General features: G+C 35.4%; 4 protein-coding genes across 7 annotated transcripts; 2 read left to right on the top strand and 2 right to left on the bottom strand.

The window, feature by feature from the left end:
• The first annotated feature begins 4147 nt into the window (after positions 1-4147).
• Positions 4148-11055, top strand: LOC129894363 (protein MLN51 homolog). 2 transcript variants are annotated; one of them, XM_055970026.1, is made up of 12 exons: positions 4148-4954; positions 6859-6961; positions 7063-7313; positions 7395-8218; positions 8527-8635; positions 8949-9074; positions 9654-9709; positions 9809-9854; positions 9980-10048; positions 10148-10224; positions 10592-10679; positions 10801-11055. In XM_055970026.1, the coding sequence occupies exons 1-9, from the start codon at positions 4425-4427 to the stop codon at positions 10005-10007; spliced, it is 2073 nt and encodes a 690-aa protein (XP_055826001.1). In that variant the 5' UTR covers positions 4148-4424; the 3' UTR covers positions 10008-10048; positions 10148-10224; positions 10592-10679; positions 10801-11055. The 2 variants fall into 2 exon arrangements, with proteins under 2 accessions (XP_055826001.1, XP_055826000.1); XM_055970025.1 differs by having other exon boundaries at positions 10769-11055.
• A 1275-nt stretch (positions 11056-12330) lies between these two features.
• LOC129893798 (uncharacterized) lies at positions 12331-17975 on the top strand. 3 transcript variants are annotated; one of them, XM_055969197.1, is made up of 6 exons: positions 12331-12666; positions 12793-12838; positions 12986-14103; positions 14605-15458; positions 16916-16972; positions 17562-17975. In XM_055969197.1, the coding sequence occupies exons 3-6, from the start codon at positions 13125-13127 to the stop codon at positions 17805-17807; spliced, it is 2136 nt and encodes a 711-aa protein (XP_055825172.1). In that variant the 5' UTR covers positions 12331-12666; positions 12793-12838; positions 12986-13124; the 3' UTR covers positions 17808-17975. The 3 variants fall into 3 exon arrangements, with proteins under 3 accessions (XP_055825172.1, XP_055825171.1, XP_055825170.1); XM_055969196.1 differs by having other exon boundaries at positions 12787-12838; XM_055969195.1 differs by having other exon boundaries at positions 12331-12838.
• Positions 17976-18174: 199 nt separating this feature from the next.
• On the bottom strand, positions 18175-19534 carry LOC129893799 (F-box/kelch-repeat protein At1g80440-like). The gene has a single exon (XM_055969198.1). The coding sequence runs from the start codon at positions 19323-19325 to the stop codon at positions 18258-18260; it is 1068 nt and encodes a 355-aa protein (XP_055825173.1). The 5' UTR covers positions 19326-19534; the 3' UTR covers positions 18175-18257.
• A 4484-nt stretch (positions 19535-24018) lies between these two features.
• LOC129895331 (F-box/kelch-repeat protein At1g80440-like) lies at positions 24019-25652 on the bottom strand. Its single transcript, XM_055971037.1, has one exon. The coding sequence runs from the start codon at positions 25507-25509 to the stop codon at positions 24430-24432; it is 1080 nt and encodes a 359-aa protein (XP_055827012.1). The 5' UTR covers positions 25510-25652; the 3' UTR covers positions 24019-24429.
• Positions 25653-26038: the final 386 nt, after the last annotated feature.

Raw genomic sequence — 26038 nt, 5'->3', positions numbered from 1 at the left:
TAATTATAAAAAGAAATAAGTGTAATTATTTCTCATGATAATTAATGAGAAGAATGTTAGTCTTTTAAGTGTTGGGAGCATTACCTGCACAACTAAGCACTAAAAATGTATTTATATCAGAATTTAATTTTTAATTCTATACACTGGCCAATTATATTAATTTTCTTTTCTGCTTTTGACAGTTTTCATATAGGTCCATTTGTATCACCTAAATATAGCATAAATTGACTCAAGCTAGATTGACTCATCAATTGGGCGTGTTTGTTATATTTATGTAAATTAATTATAATTAAACATTCTAGATATGATGATGAGATGAAAGAAAGGTTGCACTGCCTGCCCAATTATTAAATGTGGGGGGAGGAAGCACCATAACTAAAGTTTGATATGATAATAAATAATGAAAATAAATTAGACATGAGAATTTTACGTGAAAACCCCTCAAACAGATAGAGGGGAAAAACCACGGGGTAGAAGAATTTTACTATTTAAATATGGGAGTACACTGCTCTCAAATATAAGGAAAAAACAACAATTAACACTCCTCTCTAGTAAAAGGAACAACTCACTAAAGAGGACACTCAAGACTAAAATATTTATCTTGGTGTATAACTCTCTTTGTATTCTTACTCTCTCTTTTTCTGAATTTTTTGGGATGATATAAATGAGGACAAAAGGCCCTCTATTTATAGAAGAAAGAAAACGCGTAACAAATTTTACGCGTTAATTAAAGTCAAAAATTGGACGGTACGCGTTTGCTGTTTTTTAAAATGAAAACGCATTTGCTGCTTTTTTTCCCTTCCTTTTCCCTTTTGCTTTTTGACCTTTTTGCTTTACTTTTTGATTTTCTTTCATTAAACTCGATATCTGATATCCACATTGAAATCTTATTAAATTTGAATATGTGCATTGCAAGACCCATTTTTAAAAGTAACGCGCATCCAACAAAAGAAATTCGTTCTCAAATTCAAATTCAAAATATCTAATCAAGGGCGATGATATCCTAATCATCCTATCACTAATGCATGTTGGTGAATGAATGGTTTATTATAGGAAAATAGAGCAGTGGGAAATGCAGAAAATAAGCCTCTCCACTGACTGAATTGTGAGGGCTTATTAGTGGCATGTTTGGTGAACTATTGTGCACAGCCATGATCTTATATAGTGCTCAGGTACGTGGCCTCCAATGAACTACTACTCCAAGAAAATTATGTGATTACTTTTATTGTGTTAAAAGATTTAGATGTCTCGAACGACTTTGACAAGAGAGTATTTGTATTTGAAATAGATATAGGTAGGTAGGTAAAGAATATCTAAAAGAGCGAATGAACTTTTTCTAAAAAATTCGGCAAAATAATTTCGTAACTTCAGGAGAAGAGGTGCTTCCTAACAAAGGAGGTCACAGTAACCAGTCCCAAGCACTATTTACCAAAAAACACAAATCTCTGCAAACTCATAAGACCATGTATGGGGGTTGACGCTTGCTCAGTGCCTAAAAGGTCAAAAAAATTGGTGACATGATAATAGGGAAGATTGATGATCGAAGCCCGATCAATGGCGATCATGACTAAAACGATCCTAAAATAGTATAATAGTGAAACTCCTTGTTAAGTAAGTTATGACTCACACAAAAAGTATAACAATCTGGCACTGTCTCAAAGAGAGACTCGATGAAATAGACTCAACAATTCTGAGAAGGAATTACAATCCCCAAAGAGTGGTCAGATAACACTAGTTTTTATAAATTTATATGATGTATATATGTCAAATATTATTGTTATTGTTATATATATTAATACATATATGTAAAGGGGAGCCTTGGAGTAATTGATAAAGTTGTTGCCTTGAAAACAGCCTCTGGCAGAAATGCAAGATAAGGTTGCATACAATATACCCTTGTGGTCAGACCCTTCCCCGGACCCTGCGAAGTTTAAGTGCACCGAACTGCCCTTTTTTATATTAATACATATATGTATAAAATCATTCTTCTTTCTTCTTTCTACTTAACACTACCTTATTCCTACTTAATTCTACTATTCTTCTTACTTAATGTTACTTGTCCGCTACTTATTCCTATTTAATGGTTTAACATTCTATTTTCATTTTTAAATTTTTTATTTGATGTTCAATTTTTATATTGGAGCCCAATGAATTTAAATTTGTATCGCTTGAAACTCATTTAACAAAAGCGCTTTCTATTAAAAAAGTTATATTGAAACTCAAAATCAAGATCTCTAATTTAACGCTACTTGATTCTACTTAATGATACTTTTGTTGTGGCTTTCAAGATCTTGGAATGTTCACCTTTAAAAACCTTGAAATGTTGGGGCTTTAAGGATGAGATATGGTGTGGATTGAGAAATAAAATGGAAGGAAATGAAATTTGAAAAGTTATTTTTTAGAAGTGAATTTTAATTTGTCCTTCAATTATGATGGAAAGTTAGACTTGTGTGCTTATATAGAAACATAATTTTTAGTCCACAAAGAGTTGAGAAGAGAGTCTGTCTTTGATCGGTCATTCAGCGGCTTAAATTTAATTAATTAAATGATAAATTTTTTGAACTAAATTTATTTTTCATTTCTGTTATTTACTTTCCTATTCTTAACATTAATTCACACATAATTTAATTTAAAATTGAAGAATTTTTTTCCAATGGTAATTTTCAAACTAAAAAGCTGATTGCCTTCACGAACATACATTTTCGTACTTCTGAATTTTTGATGGGTTGACTGTAAATTTTTAAAGGCTTCGTCTCATTTTACACATCGAAACATTCTCTCAAAATTTCCTCTTCTTCTCCCCTCTATTGTGCATAGTTTTTCAAAAGAAAGAACAAGTGTTTCATTAGCTTAAATTCTGCAATTTCGATTAATAATATTGCAAAAATAGCATTTCTTTCTTTCTAGTGAGAATTTTATTTAAACCTTAGATAATTATAAAGAGATTAAATTTCTTTAAAAAAATACAGTTATTTGTTGAGCTCAAAACTAAATTAATTCTATCATTATTTTATTTTCATATATAATTTTAAATAACAAAATAAAACAACTTTATCTCACTATTTTTTAATAAAATCCAGCAATCCAAGCACCTTGTTTATCTCTATAGACCCCTCCAATCCCATTAAGTGGATGATTTTTGTTGTATACTTCATAAAGGTTAAACTTGAGACCATTTGATTTTAATGACTATTTTTCCACTTAGCACTACTTGATGTTGCTTTATATTACTAATTATATTTAATCCTATTCTATAACATATGCCTCTCTTTATTTACTTGTATTTACTAAATTTTTTATTAAATCTTAATCATTAATGTCATTTGTTTTATATAGATCTAAATCTAAATTACTAAGATCTTAATCATTAGATGTGTTTTTTTCCGTTATAATCATTTAATGAATTTGAATAGATGTGAATGATTAAAATTCATAACAAAATTTTAATATTATTAAGATGTCTATTCAAAATTTTATATAAAAATGACAGTGCACCAATTCCATCCATTCACCTTATTGTTATTGCCCAATATTATCAACTATCGCTGCCACCCACCATTATTACCTACTAACCATTTAACTATAAACCATAACCAATTTTAATCATTACAATTAGTCATTGTCACAATTCGCCACCATTCACAACCACCAACAATCAATTACTATCGATAATTATCGATATATATCATTAACCATCATCATTCAACTATTATTATTATTCCACTCAATTATCAACCACCACCATCATCATTAGCTGCTATCCACAATACCTCTCTAGTCACAACAAATATTTATACATTGAAGAAAAATACTTTACACATTATCTAAATCATACGACTAAAAATATAATAACATTTAACTATCTACTGATCTTTTATCATAAATTTTGACCTCTATATTTTCCTATTTAAGGTCAAATATTCAATAAACAATATGTCATATCTTATATAATCATCTTCCTCAATTCTTCTTTGATCTACCCTACATTTTTTAATTCGTGATGGAACTAATTTCTCATACCTCTTTATTTATTGGTGCATAAGGGCTAAATGACCACTGACCACCGACCAAGAAGAGACCAGCAAATCTACGGCCCCGGATCCGAATCCGAATGTATATACCGAGTTTTTTTTAATAATGCTGACGATACACACCGTATGAGAAAAGACGTCTAAAAATATCCACAAATTAATCGCCTGGGGTTGGTGAAAGATGAACTAATTCACCATCTAAGATTCTAGGGCTTTCAATTCCCCTAATCTAACCCTACCAAAATTCAGATCACATCCCATAATCTCAACATTTTTTAATCTATTCGTTGTTAGATTATCGATTTTTTTTGTTAATTGTTTGAAAAAGTTTCGTTCTTTACTGTTTTTGGCGTGAATTATTGCGAGATTTTGGTTTGCGCTTCGAGTTGAAGGATGGCGAGTGCTGGAGAAGCAGAATACGAGAGTGATCCGGAGGAAGCGAAGTTATCCTTGAAGATGCGAAGGAGAGAGGCGAGTGATGATGAGGAGGAAGAAAAGGAAGTGGAGGAGAGAGACAAGAGAGAGAAGTCCGTTCGGATGATTGAATCTGACGGTGAATCGGAAGGACAGGGTGCTGCTGCTGATTATGATGAAGAGGAGGAAGAAGAAGAATACGATGATGAAGAGTATGTGGAGGACGAGGAAGTCTATGAGGGGGATGAGTACCAGGAAGCAGGTGGAAATAGTGGCGGTGGTCACGAGGAAAGTGTTAAGGTGGTTGAAGCAGTAGCAGAGGGTGCTGATGGAGTAAAGGAAGTTGTGGGAGAAGGAACAGGGTCGGGTCAAGGGGTTGATGATGGCAATGAGAATAATGTGCAGGGGGAGGAGGACAAGAAAGAGAATGAACCCTATGCGGTGCCCACTGCTGGAGCATTCTACATGCACGATGACAGGTTTCGAGACAATGCTGGTGGGCGACACAGGTACTGGACTACTTTATGCTCACAGATAGTGCATTGGCATCTGACTTGATTTGTTTCGCGCCCTACATGTGTATATTATTGTATGTCGGCAGATATTTTGTATAATCAGCAGGTGTTATAAGAATTTAAAGCTACATGGACCATGGAGGGGTTTTTTAGGATATCCTAACTAGGTTAAACTCTTAAAAAAATTTGTATGCGTAGAAACTAATAATGATAGTTGAATTAGCTACTAAAATGTACTTTAGACATCTGCATTTATGAAATAAATTAGGAAGGTGTGATTCTTTTCTGGCCTACACAATTCTAATTCTGATCTCTGTTTAAAAATCCCAAATACAGAAGTATAAAGCCTACATCATATGGCTCTTTACGGAACGCACCTAGTTATCTATACTAAGAGTCTCATGTGTGTGCCAAAAGTTAATAGATGATGAAAGTTATTTTTCTTTTTTTGATGAAAGATGAAAGTTACTTTCATGGTTCACCCCTCAAAAGCTCTCCTAATTTTGAGAAGCTGTATGAACAGGAACCATGGTGTAGTGAGCATCTATTTTAGAGTACCTGATTTGGTGTAAAGGTTCTACAGAGGTGAAAATGACGGGAAAAAATGGGAAATCATTTGCTCATTTAGGTTGAGCATGAGATTTTACATTTTGCATCTATGAGTTCACTATGGATCTTCCATCCTGATTTTTCCGGATAAGGGACTTTCATCCTGATTAGTAATCAATGAAGAATTACCTTTCATCTGTTTGTAAATGGATAATTTTATTAGAAGAGAAGAAAAACAGGAAAGCACAACCTGCATAGAATAAGTAACCATACCAAGAAGTTGAGTTTAGACTCGTCCTACCTTTGTAGTTTTCATTACTTGCTTGGTTGAAATTTCTATAGACCACTCTTATTGCATTCCATGTAACCAATTTCCATATACAAATATAGGACACCACTCTTTAGTGTGATAATATTGATTATCAGAACCATCTTCTACCCCTGGCACTTCTTGGTTTTATTCCCACATGTTCAAAGCATTCCTTCGACCATATGAACATCCTTCCCTAGAATAGTATTTTTTTTTCCTCACTCAAGCTATCATGTCTCTTGTGATGCTGCTTTTTAAGTCGTAACTTGTGATTTTTTGCCTGACCCTTAACTGATTTTTTTCTTGTCTTTGTTTCATTGGAACCTCTCAATTTGGATCCTTCGACGTTGGGGTTCACATCGGCCGGTTTGGTTCAATTTTATGTATTTCGGTTCAGTTTGTGAACACGCTAAATCGATAGCCAAACCAATAAGATATTTATTATCGATTTTTGGTTAATCGATTTTTGGTCCTTAACTATTTGATTTGCAGAATCGATAAGAAAATGCTCATATAATCATATATACACATGATGTTCATAAAATAGAAATAGTAGTAAGAATAGAACGGCAACACAAATTTCTACATTGATCATTTTTATTTAAGACAGAATTGATCGAATTCCTTCTAAAGACTAATGCTATAAATTGCGGAAACAACATTAATTGTCTATCTTTGTCACATTCAAATCTAAAATTGAGGAGAGAAGGTAATACTAGTTTGTGGCAAGAAGAGAGAAGGTGTCGCAATAGAGAGATAGAGATGCTAGTTTGTGTTGTTTATGGCTGAAAGTAATACTAAAATTTAGGAAATAGGGTTGGTAAAATGTTAAAATCATGCTGTCATGCCATGATCAGTCATATATCAGTTCAATCTGTATCTTTTTCATTCCTCTCATGTTGAAGATTTTGATCAAATAGTAAGAGGATGTCAGGATTGCCATGTTTTTAAGTTACCATTCTCCAAAAAAAGTTGCTTGTACATACCACTTTATGGATGATGAGCATATTTTTATATTGTTGTATAATTGTCTTGCAAGGCGGACTTTTGGTGGTAGGAAGTTATGGGAATCTAAAGATGAGCGAAAATGGGGACATGACAAGTTTGAAGAGTTGACTGTGGAGGAGAGGCATTATGAAGAGGTGTGCTTTTATCCATGAGTTTCTTCGTTTTGCGCATCGTTTATCCTAGTCTTTTGCATGATTTGTTTTGCTAATCAATATTATTTTATCGAAATCCTTAGGGTAGGAGGGGATCAAGGGGTCGTTATCGAGGTCGTGGTCGAGGGAGAGGGCGAGGGCGAGGGCAAGGGGCTGAGCGTGGAACTGTGCGAGGACGAAGACCGATAGCATACGTCAATGACAGCTATCCGAGCAACAATAACATCCAGAAAATTCAGGATAATGCTCCAAAAGGTATGAGAGGTCGGGGTCCAAGAAGGTATCGACCCTCATTTAAGGATAATATTGATGCAGCCCCTCCACCAAACAAACAGTGAGTATCAATTCAATTAACTTTCTCCTTTTCCTTATCAGTAATAATTCTTCTTGTTGTTCATCGAGTCGTATTTTTCAGATCTGGTCTGTCAGTTGAGAAACGTTCATATCATAGCACAGCCAAAGCATCTGCTCCTGTATCAAATGTAGAAAATGATGCAGCGACAGCTGCAAAGCAAGGGTTTGTGTCAAGCTTGAATTCTGCTTCTCCTCCATTTTACCCCTCTAGTTCCTCCGCCAAAGAGATCACTGTGACTCACAAGAGGGAACTGCAGACTGGGACTAGTAGCCGCAATCTTCATCCTACTGTCTTAGGAGATAGTTCTGCTGTGTCACAATCAACTTCAGTGTTACGAGGGAAGAATGCTAGTGATTCTGCTAGCCTTGACAAACTTAATATTTCTGATCCTATTACTGCAGTAGCTTCGAATGTTTCATCCGGTTTGCAGTTGGCTCCTGGTTCCTCAACTGTAAATCCTACTCAGTCGCAGCCATTGAGAGGCCAAGGAAGAGGATTTAATGCAATGCCAAATGTGAATTACCAATCTCCTGTAATAAACAACCAATTCAACAGAGTTTCTCAGCCGACAAATCTCCATTCGACTCAGACGAATCCTGTTCTAGGTCGAGAGCAATCTTCTTTCCAAGCTACTGGTCACCAGTTTGCTCAGCGATCTGGTACTAGATCTCAAGGTTCATCTCCGCCCAAAACTGAAACTGGGGAGTTTGAATCTTCTTCAGATTCAAGTAAATCAAAGAGTGCTATGGTTGCAAAAGGAAAAGGCACTCTTCAGAGCACTGGAAGGGGATCAGTTCTCTATGGCGGAGCTCAGGTTATGGGTGCACCTGGAAGCATGGGTAGTGGTGATCAGAACTTTCCTACAACACCAGCCTTTTTGCCAGGTAGACCTTTTATAATTAGCCACCTAATCCTAAAAAATTCTTTATAAAATGAACCGTGTATCCTTTGGGATGGTTCAGATAGGATTTTGTTCAGTACTCTTTCGCTCAATTTGTTTTTAGTGGCTAGGATTTCTTTTCTAGAAATTATGCTATAGTTTTATCGAGCCATGTGATACTTATGAAGAATGTTTGTCTGTGTGATTAGTAGATTATGGTAATCATATTGGTGCGTCTTCCTAAAGGAAAATCAACTTTGTACCTCCAGTTCCCCAGTGACACTTTGTATTTCTTTCTTCTGAAATTTGTAGTCATGCAATTTGGCGTCCAGCACCGCAGTGGCATTCCTGCTGTTGGCATGGCTTTTCCTGGATATGTTGGTCAGCCACAACTTGGTTTGGGGAATTCTGAGATGACATGGTAAGGTTTTATGGCAATGTGGCAACCACGGAAAAATTAGTGTAATTTTCATGTACTCTACCCTCCCCAGACCCCACGTTGTGGGATTTCACTGGGTTGTTGTTGTTGTTGTTGTTGTTGTTGTATGGCGATCTTATTGCTTAGGCATTTCCCGATCATATACCCAGCTGAGGAGGATGTCTGTGGAGTGGAACCATATTTTCTTTCTGAATTGTTGTATATAAGTTGGATCAGTTCACAAAATCATAAATATTGATATACTGGTTTGCCTATATTGGGTGATTTTTAAATGATTTTTCTTTTCAATTGTCAGGTTGCCAGTTTTAGCTGGAGCTGCTGGAGCATTAGGTGCAACATACTGTTCTCCATATATTGCTATGGATGGTTCTTATCATGCTCGCCCATCTGGGCAAATATCTTCTCTCACTGCTGCTCCAAGGTCAGTATTCTCACCTCCATTTCAGTATATTCCAGTTTCATTAGTATTTTCCTTTGTGCTGGCATGTCGGTGTCATACTTGTTCTACACATTTCTTTCATTCGTTTTCATTTACTCCTTGGCTTTTGCTTAATAGAGATGTCACTGTCTTTTATTTTGTGAGGACTTACTCATGTTGTGTGATCTCATGGCTGAGTGTCTGGATAAGTGTGACCCATATTTTTCTCTTATGAAAAAGCTTGACCAGTTTGCATAACTCAAGAAAATAAATGACATCCTGTACAATTGTAACCAGAAGTTGACAGATCCATTTTGTTGTTTCAGCTGTTTATGGATATTTATTGAAATTTTAGTGTGAGGAGCACTCTCTGGGAGAGAGTTCTTCTTGTGCAGTCTTTATGTGCTGACAGTTACTGGTTGTGATCTTGCCATTTTTCTCGCTTATAAACATAATAATTTGTTATTACAGATTGTGAGAAAACGATTTGTTGACTCTGTCAATATTGCTATACTCAGCAGGCATTTTTTTTAATAGTTGTACTTAATGGAAAAGAAACTTAACAATCACTTCTCTGTGCAGCAAAGAGAACAATACCAGTAAACCAAATAATGAAAGCAATCCCCAACAGCGACCAGGTGAGATATATGCATGTTCTAATTTTGAGTAATTTGCTAAGCTGCTGCCAAACTGTGGTTCTATATCACTCATCTTGTATTGCCCATTTCATCTCCCAGAGCTCTCAAATGATGACTTAGGCCAGCGTCAGAAGAATCCTCGCAGGTAAGCTTAGAATTCACATTCTGAAATGAGATGCTAATTCCAACCTTCCCCGTTTGCTTAAGTTCATGTATTTGCTGGTTTAGTTAACCTTTGTAAATGTTGAATTCATTTATTGTTCCTTGTAGATATACAGAGATGAAGTTCGATCAGTGAGCTAGTTTGTAGGTTGAAGCTGTTTGAATAAGCAGATTAAGGTCAACTTTGTTGAAATCTTTCTTCTTTAGTTTACAGTTAAAATTTCCCATCTGTGGTTGAGTGTTGCAAATTTCTTATTAAAACTTGTGATACTGCAGGCCTTCTCCCAGACCCTATGTTCTCCAGGTGTTGATCTGGAGTATCTAGGGTTCTCATGTATTGTGATGTATTTTAGGTAAAGATTTTTTTCATGACTTTAATGTTATATTTTATTGTCTTTTGTTTCTTGTAAAATGATTCCGCATTTTGGAATTTCCATCAAATGTAATCGTTGTGCATATTCCGTTTCTGTGGCAATTGCTCCTCCCCACCTTCCTAAAATATGAAGGGAAAGAAGCAAAAGAAAAAGCACTATTACTGGCTTGTCAAGGGGCAATTTTGAACTTGGAAGGAATTTGTTTAATGGTTCTTTGATCTAGCTCTAAAGTGTCTTTGCATTTGGGACATCTAGTGTACTACTTATTCATACATCTTTCCCTTTTCATTTCTTCTGGACTTATGTTCATTTTATTCTCTTGTCCTTCTGTATTTCTGATCCCCAGGTTTACATGACAAACGCCTGCTCATGCTGCTTCACTTTCGGAGACGCACTGCAGCTTGACGGGTGGCAGTTATTTGTTTAAATATATGGTACCATTACAGTACTCTTGTCATCATGCTTACTGTATGTTTCTTCTAAATTTCAGAAATAAGTTCCTGCCATGTTTTTTTAATCTCAGGTTCTTGTGGCTTGGTTTTTCTTTAACTGAAGGAATTGAAAAATGTTGATGAGTTTCTTCAAATGGTGATGGAAAATAATGATGGAAGTCCTGAAGCGGTTGCATCTGTTTTCTTATTATGTGAAGTTTTTTCTCTTCTAAGCTCTAGTGTCTTCTCAAGTTTTCTGTTAGTGGCCTCAAGTTACTACTATTTGGTGGATATTTTCAGGGCTTTGTAGTTAAATATTATGTTAACGAAAGAGCATGGCTTGCTCAGACATGGAATAATAAATTATGTTTCAAAGAGACTTTGGTTTGTCCAGATTTTTTGCACATATGGAAATTGATGGGTTGTTGGGGGGAACGTTGTGAAACTTTTTTGCATTGAACTTCAGACCATCTCTTTCTCTTTTTATTACATATGACGCCATTTTACTGTTGCACAACTTTCAGTTTTATGTTTGTCATGACACGATCTGATCGTTTCGTTTGTGGAAAACTGAGACTACTAGGTCAATGCCGTAACGGCACCCATCGATTGAAAAAAAAAAGAGAGTAGCGGGACATGAGTGACCATTACTTAATACGCTTCTTCTTCTACTTGTTTATTACTTTATTTTCCTGCAATGAATGACATTTATGAGGAGTCACTTGTTTATTTTGAAAGTAGAAGAGATTCTCTCCGAGCTGTTGATACAGCACATCCACCTTAATTTATCACAATTCACAAAGCTCGAGCAATTAAATAATGCTAGCTCGAAGACTCATTTAAATAGTAAATCAGATTCAATGAGTTAGGTAGATGCATATTTTTATTGATTAGAGATTGTCTCTAATTAATTCTCGAGAGGTGATGCCATTGTCAAACAGAGAGCATCTCACTTGTTCTATCAAAATTTGGCCCTTTTACAAACATTTGGAAAGAAAAAAAAAGGAACTAATAAATAATAATCATGTTGAGCGTACATATTGTGCTAGGACTAGGATTAGTATTTTGATATATGAAATGTAATGTAACATCTAATAATGCTAGAATTATCTTTTGCAATCAAAGTTGTTTCAAATCATATATAGCCAATAATATACTTTTATTTTATATTCTATTACAAAAACAACATATTCAATGTAATTTCGTAGGTGGAATCTGAGAAAAATAGTGTGTACGCAAATTTTATTCCTATCTTGTAAATATAGAGAAGTTGTGTCTGATAAATCTCCGATTAAATTCACATTCCATTATTAATAACATAATATATAGATTTACCTTATAAGTTATGACCTATGCAAGTATATTAATAATAATAAATAATTTTTTAAAAAAGAAGGGGGAATCAAACAATATATAACAATGCTACATTTTATATGAAAATATTGTTTGCAATTTCAATGCCACCCACATGACGTCACCACACGTAGGCTATATACAAAAGAAGCATTATTTTTCAACTTATGTCTAAAAAAAGGCCGATGAGGTTTTTTTTACATCAGTTTACTGTTCATTTAAAAGATAAATCGTCGGTGACACGTACTTTATTTCATTAATTACGATGAAGAAATAAAAAGGGAGCCATAAAAAAATCCTGAAAAGGAAAAAAAAATACAAAATCTTTCAATTCAGTGTTCTTCACACATTGGTCCATCTCTCTTTCTGGGGTCTTTGCTCCACTGTATTCATCATATTTGCAGTATTTTTTAACTGAAGTTGCACTTCCTCTACTACCCATTTGCCAGTTTCTCCATTTTTCCATTCTCTTGAATGCTTACTTTTCTGTAAGAAACAAATTGACCCAAAAAGAGGGAGTAATTCTTGTATCAACAAGATTCGAATCCCACCAATGTCTCTGTCAATTTAAGATGAGATCTTGAAATAGAAGGGAGAGTTTAGTTGAATTTTCAGCTTGGAAGGTTTCTTTAATCTTGTAAGTATTTTTCTTTTTAGTAAGTTTATAATCTTCATAGCTAATTTGGGATTGAGGGTAGCTGACAGATTGTTGATTTATAAGCTTTAATTTTGTAATCTTGTATGTTTGTTCTTGGAGCTGAAGAAGGGTTTTGGGTTCAAGAAAGTTGGAAAAGAAGCATTTACTTGCTGTAAGTATTTTTGAATAGTGTACCAAGTGTACTTTTCATTTCTGCAGCTAAAAAGAAACCATCCTTGTATTCTTACATGTACTTAGAGATCTCAGTTGAGTCACAAGCTAACCGAAATAAGAACTCTGAAATTTGTTCCTTGTTTAGGTATGATATTGAAGAAGCTAGTCAACGTGTTGTTTCATTAGATTGTCTCAGTGGCTGTACAGGAAATTGGCACCTATTTTCGAGTTGGTGGTGATAAGAACTATTTTGCATGAACATTTGTAGCATACATGTCTAACTAATGGAGGAATTGAATATAGTAAGACCATCACCCTTGAGGCTGAATGGTCCCGTCCCTGCGAAGTCCACATTGTCAGGAAGATCAACTCCTAGAGGAGGATCTCCTTCCTTCAGCAGATTGAACTCTGGACGTACTCCGCGAAGAGATGGTAAAATTAGTGCCTTTGGTTCTCAGTGGTTTAGAAGTAACCGCATTGTACTTTGGCTGCTTCTGATTACTCTTTGGGCCTATGGAGGATTTTATGTCCAGTCAAGATGGGCTCATGGAGACAATAAGGAAGGCATTTTTGGAGGATCTGGAGATGATGTAGCCAATGGAACTTCTCAACAAGAGGAAAAAATCCAACGGATTCTAGTTGCGAGTGAGGATTCTTTAGCAATCAAGGCTCCAAGTAACAAAACACAGGGCAACTCAATGGACATGGATGTAGTCTTGACCAAACAGGACAACAGTGTGGTATCTGACAAGGGTGCATCTTCTAAGAAGAAGAGCAAGAAGTCTACACGTGCTTCTCGTAGAAAGACTCGTGGTAAGAAGATGGTGGTGGCAGAAGTTAAAAATGATGATATTGAAGTTCAAGAAGAGGAAATACCCAAGCGAAATACTACGTATGGCCTGCTTGTTGGTCCATTTGGGCCAATAGAAGACAAGATTTTGGAGTGGAGTCCTGAAAAGCGGTCAGGAACCTGTGATAGAAAAAGTCAGTTTGCACGTCTTGTTTGGTCTAGGAAGTTTGTGTTGATACTCCATGAACTCTCCATGACTGGAGCTCCACTTGCCATGTTGGAATTGGCTACGGAGCTTTTAAGCTGTGGTGCCACAGTTTATGTAGTACCTCTCAGCAAAAGAGGGGGTTTAATGTCAGAACTATCTAGAAGAAAGATCAAAGTGCTAGAAGACAAATCAGACCTCAGTTTCAAAACAGCCATGAAAGCAGATCTTATTATTGCAGGTTCTGCAGTGTGTGCATCATGGATAGGTGAGCACTTTATGCTATCTATCATCACTACATCTATCTGCTATAGAGTTTTAATGGGTCAAGTTGTGCTTGTGATGTGATCTTCATTCTCAACTGATAGCGCAGCTGCAGCATATCATGTTCAATTTACCTTACTTCCACTAATACTGTATTTGATTATCCTTATACTTTTTGGTCCTCTACAACCATTTATATGCATGTGCCATTCTCTTAGCTATAATCTAAACATTTAGATTCTTATTATTTCAATAAATGAGCCAATTTTGGCCAGTTCTTAGTGCAACCTTTTCTGTAGATCTTTATTGCAACTGTTGAGTGAGATTTGAATATTCCTAGAATTTAGATTCTCTTGCTTCATGAAAAAATCTTTCTTTTGGCTGTGCTAGCATTATAGTCTTTGATTTCCTTGATTTTATCCTTCATAAATGCAATGAATTTGCTTCTGTGCTTTTCTTCTCCTTGTGTACCTTGGCTTTCTGACGATTAATATCTCGCTTTCAGAACAATATGCAGCACGTACTGTGCTAGGTTCAAGTCAAATTACTTGGTGGATCATGGAAAACCGGCGGGAATACTTCGATCGGGCTAAACTTGCTTTCAACCGAGTGAAGAAACTTATCTTTCTTTCTGAATCACAGTCTAAGCGCTGGTTAGCTTGGTGTGAGGAAGAACATATAAAGCTCAAAACTCAGCCTGCACTGATTCCACTTTCCGTTAGTGATGAACTGGCTTTTGTAGCAGGCATCCCGTGCTCGCTGAGCACTCCGCTATTCAGTCCTGAGAAGATGCTGGAAAAGAGGCAGCTACTAAGAAATTTTGTGAGGAAAGAAATGGGGTTGGCAGACAATGATATGCTTGTCATGTCCTTGAGTAGTATAAACCCTGGAAAGGGTCAGTTTCTGCTTCTTGAAACAACACGTTTGCTGATTGAGGGAGCTCCTCCTCTAAATGGATCTGCTGTTAATAGACGAGAATATTACAAAAGGACATTGCTTCATAACTGGAAACAATTTGGTGAATGGAAAGAAGAATCTTCCACCTTGTCAAATAACCCAAAAACTGAATTGTTGCAGCCACCCAAGTTTTTCATTAAGGGGGTTAACTATACAGCTGGAATTGAAAATGATAGAGGAACTCGAATGCTTTTCTCCCTGACTGAAGGGAAGCAAGGAGAAAAGCTTAAGGTTCTGATTGGCTCAGTCGGATCCAAGAGCAATAAGGTGCCTTATGTTAAAGCGCTTCTCAACTTTCTAAATCAGCATTCTAACTTGTCAAACACGGTACTATGGACTCCATCAACCACTCGTGTCGCTGCACTTTATGCTGCTGCGGATGCTTATGTAATGAATTCTCAGGTTAGCCTTTACAACTGTATTTAACTCAATTATTGTTGAGTTCAGCAAATGTACAGTGTCAATGCTTCTGGGAGATATTAACCCAATTATATAAGAGTCTTAATGGGGAAGTTTAAGTAAATCATATCAGAGGGGGAAATGAGAAAATGTAGGTCAAGTAAAATAGACAGGTATGAGAGAGTAGGTCTTTCTTTTGTGACATCTATGCTCTGTGCTGATCTAAATTATTTTCACAATTAGTGATATTTCAGATTAAAAAGTGAAAGCATCGTAAGGTTGTGCTACCTCTTGTAAAGATTTTTCAATGAATGTAAATATTGCTCAGCAGTGTGAAACTATTTTCAGTAGTAAGTACCAAGTCAATGCATTTTAGCAACTAACAAGTACAAATTATGGGTCTCCCAATGAAATTGAGAACCTTTGTTTGCTGGCTGGCTTGTTTGTTTCCATTTATTAATTAATTCACTTGGGTTTATACGAGGAACCATGCTAAAATCATGACTTGGAGAATTTATGCTATTCTGTTTCTCAGTGGTTCTCTAGAGGGTAAGAGATAGAATGAATTGGTTCTTCAAAAGTGTCAACTAGAACTGCGAGGAAAAGATTGAACCTTGAGCATGAAAGTTGGTCTTACTTTGGTCTTTTGGTGTAACCTGGATACCTAGATGTAGAAGAGATTTGAGGAGCCAATTCCTTTCTCCTTCATGCTTAATCTTATTAGTTAGCTCACATTTGTAGGGAGCATAGGGCATACAATGTCTAAAGGTAGAAGTAAGGATTCTAACTATTCTCAACAAAAAGAAGTAAGACGATTCTATGTTTTATGCTGTTGAATGAGACCATACTGTCAAACAGTCAGTGGCGGAGGCGGAATTTTCATTAAGGGGGTTCAAAGTCTGAAGAGTAGACACACAAATAGCCGAAGGGGGTTCGACATCTACTATATATACATAAAAATTTATTTTAATCATGTATAAATAGTATAATTATCTGTCGAAGGAACCCCCTGAACTCAAAGTGGTTCCGCCCCTGCAAACAGTGATGGATAATATATGAAATAAGAGTTATATTAAGTACATCTCGTTCAAACATATAATGGTTAGTTTCCTGGAATGGTTACAATGATCATACAGTTTTTTTTTATACGTCTTGGACTACTATTGGTTTCCTTGGCAAATGGTTTGCTCTGCTGATATTGGTTCCCGTGGTTCTTCTCATGAGTATTAGCATTTCCTGAGTAACATTGAAAAGAAATTCCAATTATTATCATAAGTGGAACGGCGAAGGAGAAGGGAAATACACTGAGGATTTGAACTTACCCACCATGTGGGTAAGCTCACCCACTGAGCTATACCCAATGCCCTTGTATAATTTCATTTGATACTTATTTGGTTGCTTAGTTTCATTTGGTAGTTGGAACCTATTTATCCTGAGTAATGGTTGTTTACTTTTTGCAGGGACTTGGAGAAACATTTGGGAGAGTAACAATTGAAGCAATGGCATTTGGTCTTCCTGTAAGCTTCTTAATTTTGTCCTGCCAATAGTATAATATGCATGTCATCAAAGTAGTCATGTTTGAGACAGAAATTAGTTGTTTCTTTTAAATACGCTAGCAAGAAGCTATGTCAAGCTACAGAGTAGTTTTTAAATCTGGCTGAATCCTTTGCTATTTGAGCTCAATTAGTTGGTATGGTTGCATATCGTAGATAGTTTAGAGTTAAGTCTAGGATTTGCTGTTGATTCTGACAAAACCTGCCTGCAAATGTAATACTGCAGAAGTTGTGAATCTCAGTCTGTCGGAAACTGTGGAGTTCTTTGGATCATTCTTAGACTTTGACCATTAAAGAATCTAAAACTGTTGACCATCCTACTGAATCATCTCATTCGGATGAATTGACGTTTGAGGCTGCATTAGCACAGCTAGCTGAGGCCTGGTAGAGTCGATGAGATTGACATTTTAAACATCCACAGATTACCTATATGATCACTGAGCAGTAATCTGCCACATGTTAGTTAAATTTTGTGATTATATGCAGTGGTTTTCAACACAATGCAAGAAATGTGGCCAAATAAAGTGGATTTGACATGTAATTTTGTTAATAGGTGCTGGGAACAGATGCTGGAGGCACAAAGGAGATCGTTGAACATAATGTAACAGGTCTTCTTCATTCTTTGGGACGTCCAGGCAATCAAGTTCTCGCCAGCAATCTCCAGTATTTGCTGAACAATTCCTTGGAAAGGCAGCGATTGGGAAGCAATGGAAGAAAGAAAGTAAAAGATATGTACCTAAAGAAGCACATGTACAAGAGATTCGGAGAAGTACTATACGACTGCATGAGAATAAAATGAGATCAAATGCAGACCATTTTTCATTCATTTTCTGTTAAAACATTTTTCCTGTATTGATGTTCCTCTTCTTCCCCTAGAAAAAAACAGATCAAAGAATCAGCCTTGTGTACAGTACGAAATCTAGTTGTGTTTACTAATAGAGATCCAACTTCTTTTTTTTACTGTGTACCTTCCAAGCTATTTCAGAAACAACCCTCTCTAATTCTACAAGTCAGTGGTAGTATCTACGTATATTTTATCCTTGTCGGATTACATTTAGTAGGATTTCACTCATATGTTGTTCTATTATGAGTTTAGGATTTATTATTTGTAGAAATTTTAGTGGACTTTCTATAGGTTTATGTATTATATTTCGGTTGAACCCATACACCACAACAAAACTATGTAAAATCTTTCTGATTTATAAACTGTACAATCAACACCAAACTGATGACACTCAAAGAAACTATTTTACATCTCCAGGCAGCAGCCGGATTGAACATGGCCGGAGAAGTTCACCGGAGTATCCATTTTAGTCCACTTATAACTCTGTAAATCCAGAACATAAGTGTTGTGGGGCTCATTAAATCCCATAGAACCAGTCATCAGAATTTTACCCCTCCATGCTGTTACAAAAGCTACGCTCCGGAGTTCCACCGGAACCGCCGCCACAGCTTGCCACGTCGACTTTCCGAGTGCCAGCACATCACCTTCCCGGCACAAGTACAATTTTCCGTCCCTACCTTCAACGCAGGTTCTAGGACACGTGGCAGATTCAAAGAAATGTTCGTTGACTTGGTCCCACTGCCACGTGGAAGTATCGAATGACTCGGCGCTTGTCCCGAACTGACCTTGCATGCTCGTGTCATATCCGCCGATGACGTGGAATTTACCTTGAAAAAAAATGCATTTGCATTCATCTCGTTCACTTGCCATGTCAGGCATCGGGACCCACATATCCCTTGCCACGTCATACGCCATCACCGATTTAAGAGCGTTTTTCTCCTCGTCATGTCCCCCGGCGATGTACACCGTCCGTTCAGAATCCGACGCGCAACCGAAAAAGGATCTCCGGCAACCAGGAATCTCGGCTCCACGGCGCCACGTGGCGGACACAAAGCTGAAAACAAAAACGGCGTTTGAAGGCTCCCAAGTAATAGGGTTCCAGCCGCCCATCACCACCAGATTCAACCCAACTCCGACGAGCTGGCAAAACATAGGCAACCCATCTGATAATCCAGGCACCGGTGGTAATTCCGCCCAATAACCCGATTCCGGCTCGTAAAGTGTAAGTTTGTAAACCGAAAAAGCTGAGTACTTGAATGACCTGAGTTTAAATTTCGGGTCAATTTGGGCTTGCGCCATCAAAAGTACCTGACGGGTGAGTCCAGCAGCTCTTCTTAGCCTCCAAAACTCCGGAAGTTCAATCTGAAGCTTCCAATTTCGGCTGACGGAAGTAACCGACGAGAAACTGTCATAAGGGACTCGAATTAGACATTCGAGTCCGATATCGTAAGGAAGACAGGGAATAAGCTCCATGGAAGACGCAGAGAAATGAGGGGATTTTATATGTGAGGAAGAAGAGGAATCTTGAATTAATGGAGGGGACCTTTATGGGCATGTAGCATACTTTTTAGCTGGAAGTTCAAGTGTAGGAAGATATTCCGAATTGCAAGTTGAAATACTACCAAAACGAGAAAGTAAGCTTCTAGAAGGATAATTGATGTTTGGGACTATAAAGTGAGCATTCAATTTATAGAGGGACCATGATAAAAGCTATTTATACTTCTTCTAGAAGGAATTAAGAAGGCTCGGCTCTCAAATTTGATGTGATACCACTCCACTTGATACTGTATTTAAGAAAGAGAAAAAAAAATTAAAATTTGTAGTTTAAAATAATTCTTAAATATTTGTCATGTTGTAAATTATTTTATTAAAAGAAAAAATAAAATTTTAAAATTAAATTATTTTAAATTATTATAATAAGGTGATATACTTTTTAATTTGAGAAATCTAAAAAAAAAAAGAGTGTCACATAAAATAAAACAAAAAGAGAATATGAAATACTATGTTTTGGGGTCTAATTAATCCAAATTCTAGTGGAAATTTATTTTGACTCTGATCACTCTATCACAATCGTTAATGGTCTTAGATTATCGAACTTAATTATGATGGATGTTATGTCTTTGTGAAGTTCTAGTTAGTATCTGACTTTAGTGTCAGAATTAAAAGATAGTTAAGTGAAAATAAATATGCCTTATTATGTAATCGTATATGAAATTTACACGAAATAGGAGATTTTTAATCAGTTTTTGTATGAAGTTAGAAGGTTGAGTTGGATCTGGCATATATACAACAACAATAATTCGGTGAAATCTCACAACGTGGGTATTGAGAATGGTAAAGTGTACGCAGACCTTACTTCTATTGAGATAGGACGGCTGTTTTCGAAAGACTCTCGAATCTGGCATATATAGTTTATATTATTTAGGTAGGAGTTTTTTTAAGTTTTTAAAAAAACGTTTAAAATTAGAATAGAAACGTCCTAGAGCCCGTTTGGATTGGCTTTAAGTTGGTCAAAACCAACTTAAAGCCCCTTTTCAGCTTTTGAACGTGTTTGCCTAAGACTAACTTCAAGCCAGAAAGTTCTTAAAGTCAGTCAAAAGTGAAAAGTTAGGATTCCTAGAGCCCGTTTGGATAGGCTTAAAAAAAGTAATTTTTATGTATAAAGTGCTTTTAGAACTTTGAAGTACTGAAAGTTATTTTTATAAATAAGCAGTTGAGTGTTTGGATAAAAGTGCTTATGATGTGAATTTTAGGGTTAAAAGAAAAAAAGAAGGTAGTTTGAGAATTTAGTTAAAAAATAAAGGATATAAAAGTAATTTCCATGGTCAAAGAAAATGACTTTAAGCACTTTGGAAAAAAAGTTAGAAATCCTAACTTTTCATTTCTGACTGACTTTAAGAACTTTATGGCTTAAAGTCAGCATTAGGCAAACACGTCCAAAAGCCCCAATCCAAACGGGCTCCTAACTTTTTTTTTCCAAGTGTTTAAAGTCATTTTCTTTGACCATGGAAATTACTTTTATATCCCTTATATTTTAACTAAATTTCCAAACTACCATTTTTATTCTTTTAACCCTAAAATTCACATAATTTTTCTCATTTAAACACTTTTATCCAAACACTCATCTGCTTATTTATAAAAATAACTTTCAACACTTTAAAGTTCTAAAAGCACATCATACATAAAAGTTACTTTTTTTAAGCCCATCCAAACGGGCTCCTAGTCCATTTTCATCGAAAAATTACCAAAGTAACTCTTTTATGAAAATTAGTGAAAGTTGCCATAACCCATATGACTATAAGTTTAATGATCTTCTGTGGAACTATGTCATGAATTTTATTGATTTTAACTTCTTTTCAATGAAATAAATAGGGAATAAAAAATCTATTTTATTACTGTGAATAAAGAGAACATGTAATACCTTATAATTTTAATATTATTGCAAGAGGTGGAGATGACATATTCGTGTAGCACGCTGATAATATAAAGCAGCGGCGCGCTACAAATATATATATATTATTGTAGGAGGTGAAGATGACATTATTATTGCTTTAGTTATTTTTAAGTTCAATAAAATTGACTTGTTAATGGCATCTCTCAAATTTCTATACGAAGATAGAATCAAAATTTGAAGTTTGAGGTTTTTTATAGTTTATTTTAATTATTGAATCACAAGTAAAAGAATAATAAGTAAAATTACTTGATTCATTTAAATTCGTATCTAATATTGTAATGTTACCCTCCGTTTCAATATATAATTGGCTCATAAAAATAAAACCAAAACGTGAAGTTCATTTGATAGAAATAGAATAAAATAAACATGTCTGGCTGTACGTTTGTCACCTCACACCGACTATTCAATCTATTTATAATATCTACTCGTAATAATAGAGTAAGTATACAATGTGGTAACTAAATACACTAAACTGCTGTATTACTTTTTCTCCAACTCATGACTCATACACTATGGTGCTATTATCTACATCACTTTTTGAGTTCTTCTAGAAGGAAAAAGACTAGAACAAGTCCACGAGACACCCATCACATAATGTTTGTGGCTGTTTCATATAGAGCTGTTATTTTGTTTTGTTTTCTAGCTTGGACCAATAATCTCTATTCCTACTGATATATGAGGATTAACATCAAAATAATTATATCGAAATGAGATTGACTCTAACATCATGATAAAGAAATGTATTAATTTAATCTCTAAAATTAGCTTATGAAAGAAAGATTGTTTAAGACAATATAAGGAGATGAAGAACCTCTAATTCCATCATCGACGTGTGAATACGATATTTTTAGATAAGATTTTATTTTATTTTTAGAACTTCAGAATATTTCATAGCCATTACAATTTTTGCAACAATCTCTGTCTTTTGAGTGAGCACTCTGTGATGAGCACTTTATACGTATTGAGTAAATATCCCATTGTGTGATAGCCAGTGAATCATGTAAACAAAAAGTATTAGAGAAAACATGGGCTTATAATTTGAGTTTTCTTAATTAATTTACTCGCCGACGTACATTAACTAATGTTTGGAATTCATACAAATTGACAAATTGTAGACAGACCAATGTTTACTGAATAGAAATTAAAAAATACTATATCATTAATTAGTTGTGGTCTACGAGCTAGGTATTTCATAATTTTTTTTCTTATTACTATTTTTAAGTAAAAATATAAATATCGGTGGTTTACAATTAAGCAACTGAAATGACTATAGGACTCATCATCAATATATACAAGGGGTAAATTAATAATGACATTAGCTTCTAGAAGGCAAAAAAGTTCATTATGATTGTGGGTGTTTTTTATTGTATGATTTCTGATATTTGTTATTTTTTTATTTGAATAATTTGAATCCATTTATCATGTTGGAATCACCTAAAAAAAAAAAACTTTTTATTAATTAACAGAAATTTCTTCGCTCTCATAATTAAATTCAAAAACTTTTAATTAAAGAGTTGAGAAATTCAAGAACATTTATAGCTTACCTAATATAGATAGACAAATTATACAAACATGAAATAAGCAAAACATAAATATAGATGTCTAAAAGTATGAGATTCATTTGCATTTTCGTATTAAAAATCCTAGTTTTGTCAATGTTGCAAGTCCTCCCACAGTAAAAAATGGTTAGTTGTGGATATGTATATTGTGTCATTGGACCCCTCTTAAGAATATGTATCCTTGTATAAAGTCAACTCTCTACACGTAATTATATAGTATTACTTAGAATAATTGAATTAAAAAGAGGTGAATATCTTAATTAACTCGAAGCAGTGATATCATGGATCCTCTTTCCTCTAACTAAACCTTTCCATTTTCAAGTATAGACTATAGTACATTTAATAATTAGTACGATCATTTGATTGTACAATAATATCCGAAGAAGATACTTCTTTTGTTTCAATTTGTATACCACTTTTTTTTTTCGTTCATTTTAAAAGAAAAATATCTAATTTTTTTTGCAATTTTTTAATTTTTAACTTTTCACGTGACATGTTTAAAATTCTAACATTAAATAGGCATTTTGATACATTTAGCCCATCTTTAATTTAAAACCTAGAAAGACAAATTCTAGAAGATGTTAGATGATAAATTTTGTTGTAAGCAGTGTACAATTAAAGACTACCTTATTACACATACATTCATATCATATACATTAATTTTACTTATACTTTCAAATAATTACATATCTTATCACTAATTAAGAGTTTCTTATCATGTATTGAAGAAGATACCCTAGATGCATGTATTTTTGCTACCAGATAACACTAAAATAGCGAGAGAGGCAAGCGAGGTAGACAGGAAGACGAGCGAGACAGTCGTGTATCCCAATTGCATCTAGTGCGATTCGCATGTATCTGAGATATCAAATACATAGGAGAGTGGCGAGCGAAATAAGAGGAAAGAAAGTGAGATTTGTTTATGTATCCTAGATACAATGTGAATCCACTTTGATACAATGTAAATTTTGATCTCATGTATATTGAGATACATGTATCTGATCGCACCAAAATCGATTCTAAACTAATGGTATTTCTATAAATTTTCCATTAAAATAGAAGCTAATTTGTAAGTCAGGCTTATAATCACCATAAATATTGCCAATCAAATGACAATTAGGCCCAAGGGCTAAAAAACTTGTTGAAATTACATGTTTATAATTATTTTTGACACTACTATTTAAATTATATTCAAAAAAACAAATTCAAACTCAGTTATATTTGGCCTTAAATAGCTGAGTACGTGACTAAGACCGAAAGACTGTCAAACGGAGAAAACAAAATCCAAAAATAAACAACAAACCCCTGGCAGCTGACATAGGTAATGTAACAGAAAAAACAACTAGATAAAAAGAAGAATCAAATATGTACAAGATCACTTTTTTCTTGTTTTTTTGGTTTGGAGGTTGGATAGTTGAAATCTGACTAATTCTAATTCACACTACCTAAGCCCAACAAAGAGAGAAACAACTTCATCTGGTGCACCACATTGTTTGCTCGTGTAGGATTTGTGACATAAGAAAATCCAGAAAACAAGCAAAGTTCATACCATCCTTTAACAGATTCATATCTCTAAACAACAAACTGATTGAACATGTCCACAGTATTCATCTGAAGTGTCCAATTTTCTCCATGATTTCTCTTTACTGTCACTACTCACATCAAGTTCATAGATACTGTGGAGTTCATCTAATATTGAATTTCCCACGGCTAACAACTTCCCCTGCGACGCTGTCAGATGCGCCCCGTTGGATACCTCACCTGGCAGTCTCGCCACGTGTTTCCACGTGGCGTCAATCCTTACGACCACGTCACCGTCTCGGCACATGTATAGTCTCCCGTCGCCGCCTTCTATGCAGGTCTGGGGACACGTGTCGGCACCGAGGAAGTCCTCAACCATGCGCCACTGCCAGGTGGCGGAGTCGAACACCTCAGCGCTGCGCTGGAATTGACCCTGTGCATGCGTAGGATAGCCTCCGATGACGTGGAATTCACCGCGGTGAAATGCGCACTTGCACTCGTCTCGGTCAATGGCCATTTCCGGCAGCGTAACCCACTCATCTTCCGCCACGTCATACAACAGAGCCGATCTCGCCGCATTCTTCTCGTCACTATGTCCGCCGGCGACAACCACAAATCTCTCCGAATCCGACGCACATCCGAAGAAGAGCCTCTGTTCTCCCGGCATGTCGGCCCCACGACTCCACGAACCCGATATGATATTGTAGATGAAAACAGAGTCCATAACCCTCCAATTAACAGGGTCACACCCGCCCATCACAATTACATCCGACCCGACTCCCACAACCCGGCAAAACATGGGCAAACCATCAACTAAGTCCGGTATCGGCGGCAAATCATACCAACAACCCCTTTCCGGATCATAAATGGAGAGGCGATAGAATTGGGTAGACGAGAGGGTTGTAATTCCGTAAGGTTTTCGAATGGTAGTAACCATGGCTTGGGCCAATGCGAAAATGGGTCGGGTAAGACCCGAATCCTTGCGGCGTTGGCGAAACAATGGGTGCTTAATCTCGCGTTTCCAGTTGGTACATACAGAAGCAGCTTTAGAGAATTGGTGGAGAGGAAGACGAATTAGACATTCAAGAGCAATATCATTAGGAAGACCAGGAAGAAGATCCATGGAAAAATGAAGGTAATAAGATAGAGTAGAAGAAATTAACAAATTGGGAATAGTGTGTGTGTAAATAAATAAGAAGATTGGAGAACACAAATATTATTCCTTTTTCTCATCTCATGCATAAATATTCATTGAGGATTCAGAATGGTGACAAACTATCGGTTTTCGGTGCTCTTGTGGGGACCATCAACACTAAAAATCTATACAAGGGAGTAGGGACACTAACACAGCATAGATTTACTTTTTTTTTAAACCATCCATATTTTATAACTAATATTATATCATATTTTTAACTCCGTTTACATCTAATAAATTTACTTTTATTTATTTATTATATTAAAAATAAAATTACATTTATATTTTTCTATTTTATCATATCAAGAATATAATAAATAGGAATTTTATTTTTATTCACATTATTGATATTTTAAACAATTTTTTAAATGATTCATATTTTATAACTAATAAAAAAAATTACTAGAAGTAAACGGGGTTAAAAATATGATATAAAATTTAATTAAAAAAATCTTTT

This window comes from Solanum dulcamara, chromosome 7 (assembly GCF_947179165.1).
Source record: "Solanum dulcamara chromosome 7, daSolDulc1.2, whole genome shotgun sequence".
NCBI lineage: Eukaryota > Viridiplantae > Streptophyta > Magnoliopsida > Solanales > Solanaceae > Solanum > Solanum dulcamara.
The sequence above is the reverse complement of the archived record's forward strand: the minus strand, read 5'-3'. Positions and strand labels throughout refer to the sequence as shown.

Bases quoted from the DNA above. Each gene is read 5' to 3' on its own strand.
- LOC129894363 (XM_055970026.1), top strand. From the start codon at position 4,425: ATGGCGAGTGCTGGAGAAGCAGAATACGAGAGTGATCCGGAGGAAGCG. The intron at 9,075-9,653 runs GTCAGTATTCTC...TTCTCTGTGCAG, and splicing joins TCTCTCACTGCTGCTCCAAG to CAAAGAGAACAATACCAGTA. The intron at 9,710-9,808 runs GTGAGATATATG...TTCATCTCCCAG, and splicing joins CAATCCCCAACAGCGACCAG to AGCTCTCAAATGATGACTTA.
- LOC129893798 (XM_055969197.1), top strand. From the start codon at position 13,125: ATGGAGGAATTGAATATAGTAAGACCATCACCCTTGAGGCTGAATGGT. The intron at 14,104-14,604 runs GTGAGCACTTTA...TCTCGCTTTCAG, and splicing joins AGTGTGTGCATCATGGATAG to AACAATATGCAGCACGTACT. The intron at 15,459-16,915 runs GTTAGCCTTTAC...TACTTTTTGCAG, and splicing joins CTTATGTAATGAATTCTCAG to GGACTTGGAGAAACATTTGG.
- LOC129893799 (XM_055969198.1), bottom strand. From the start codon at position 19,325: ATGGAGCTTATTCCCTGTCTTCCTTACGATATCGGACTCGAATGTCTA.
- LOC129895331 (XM_055971037.1), bottom strand. From the start codon at position 25,509: ATGGATCTTCTTCCTGGTCTTCCTAATGATATTGCTCTTGAATGTCTA.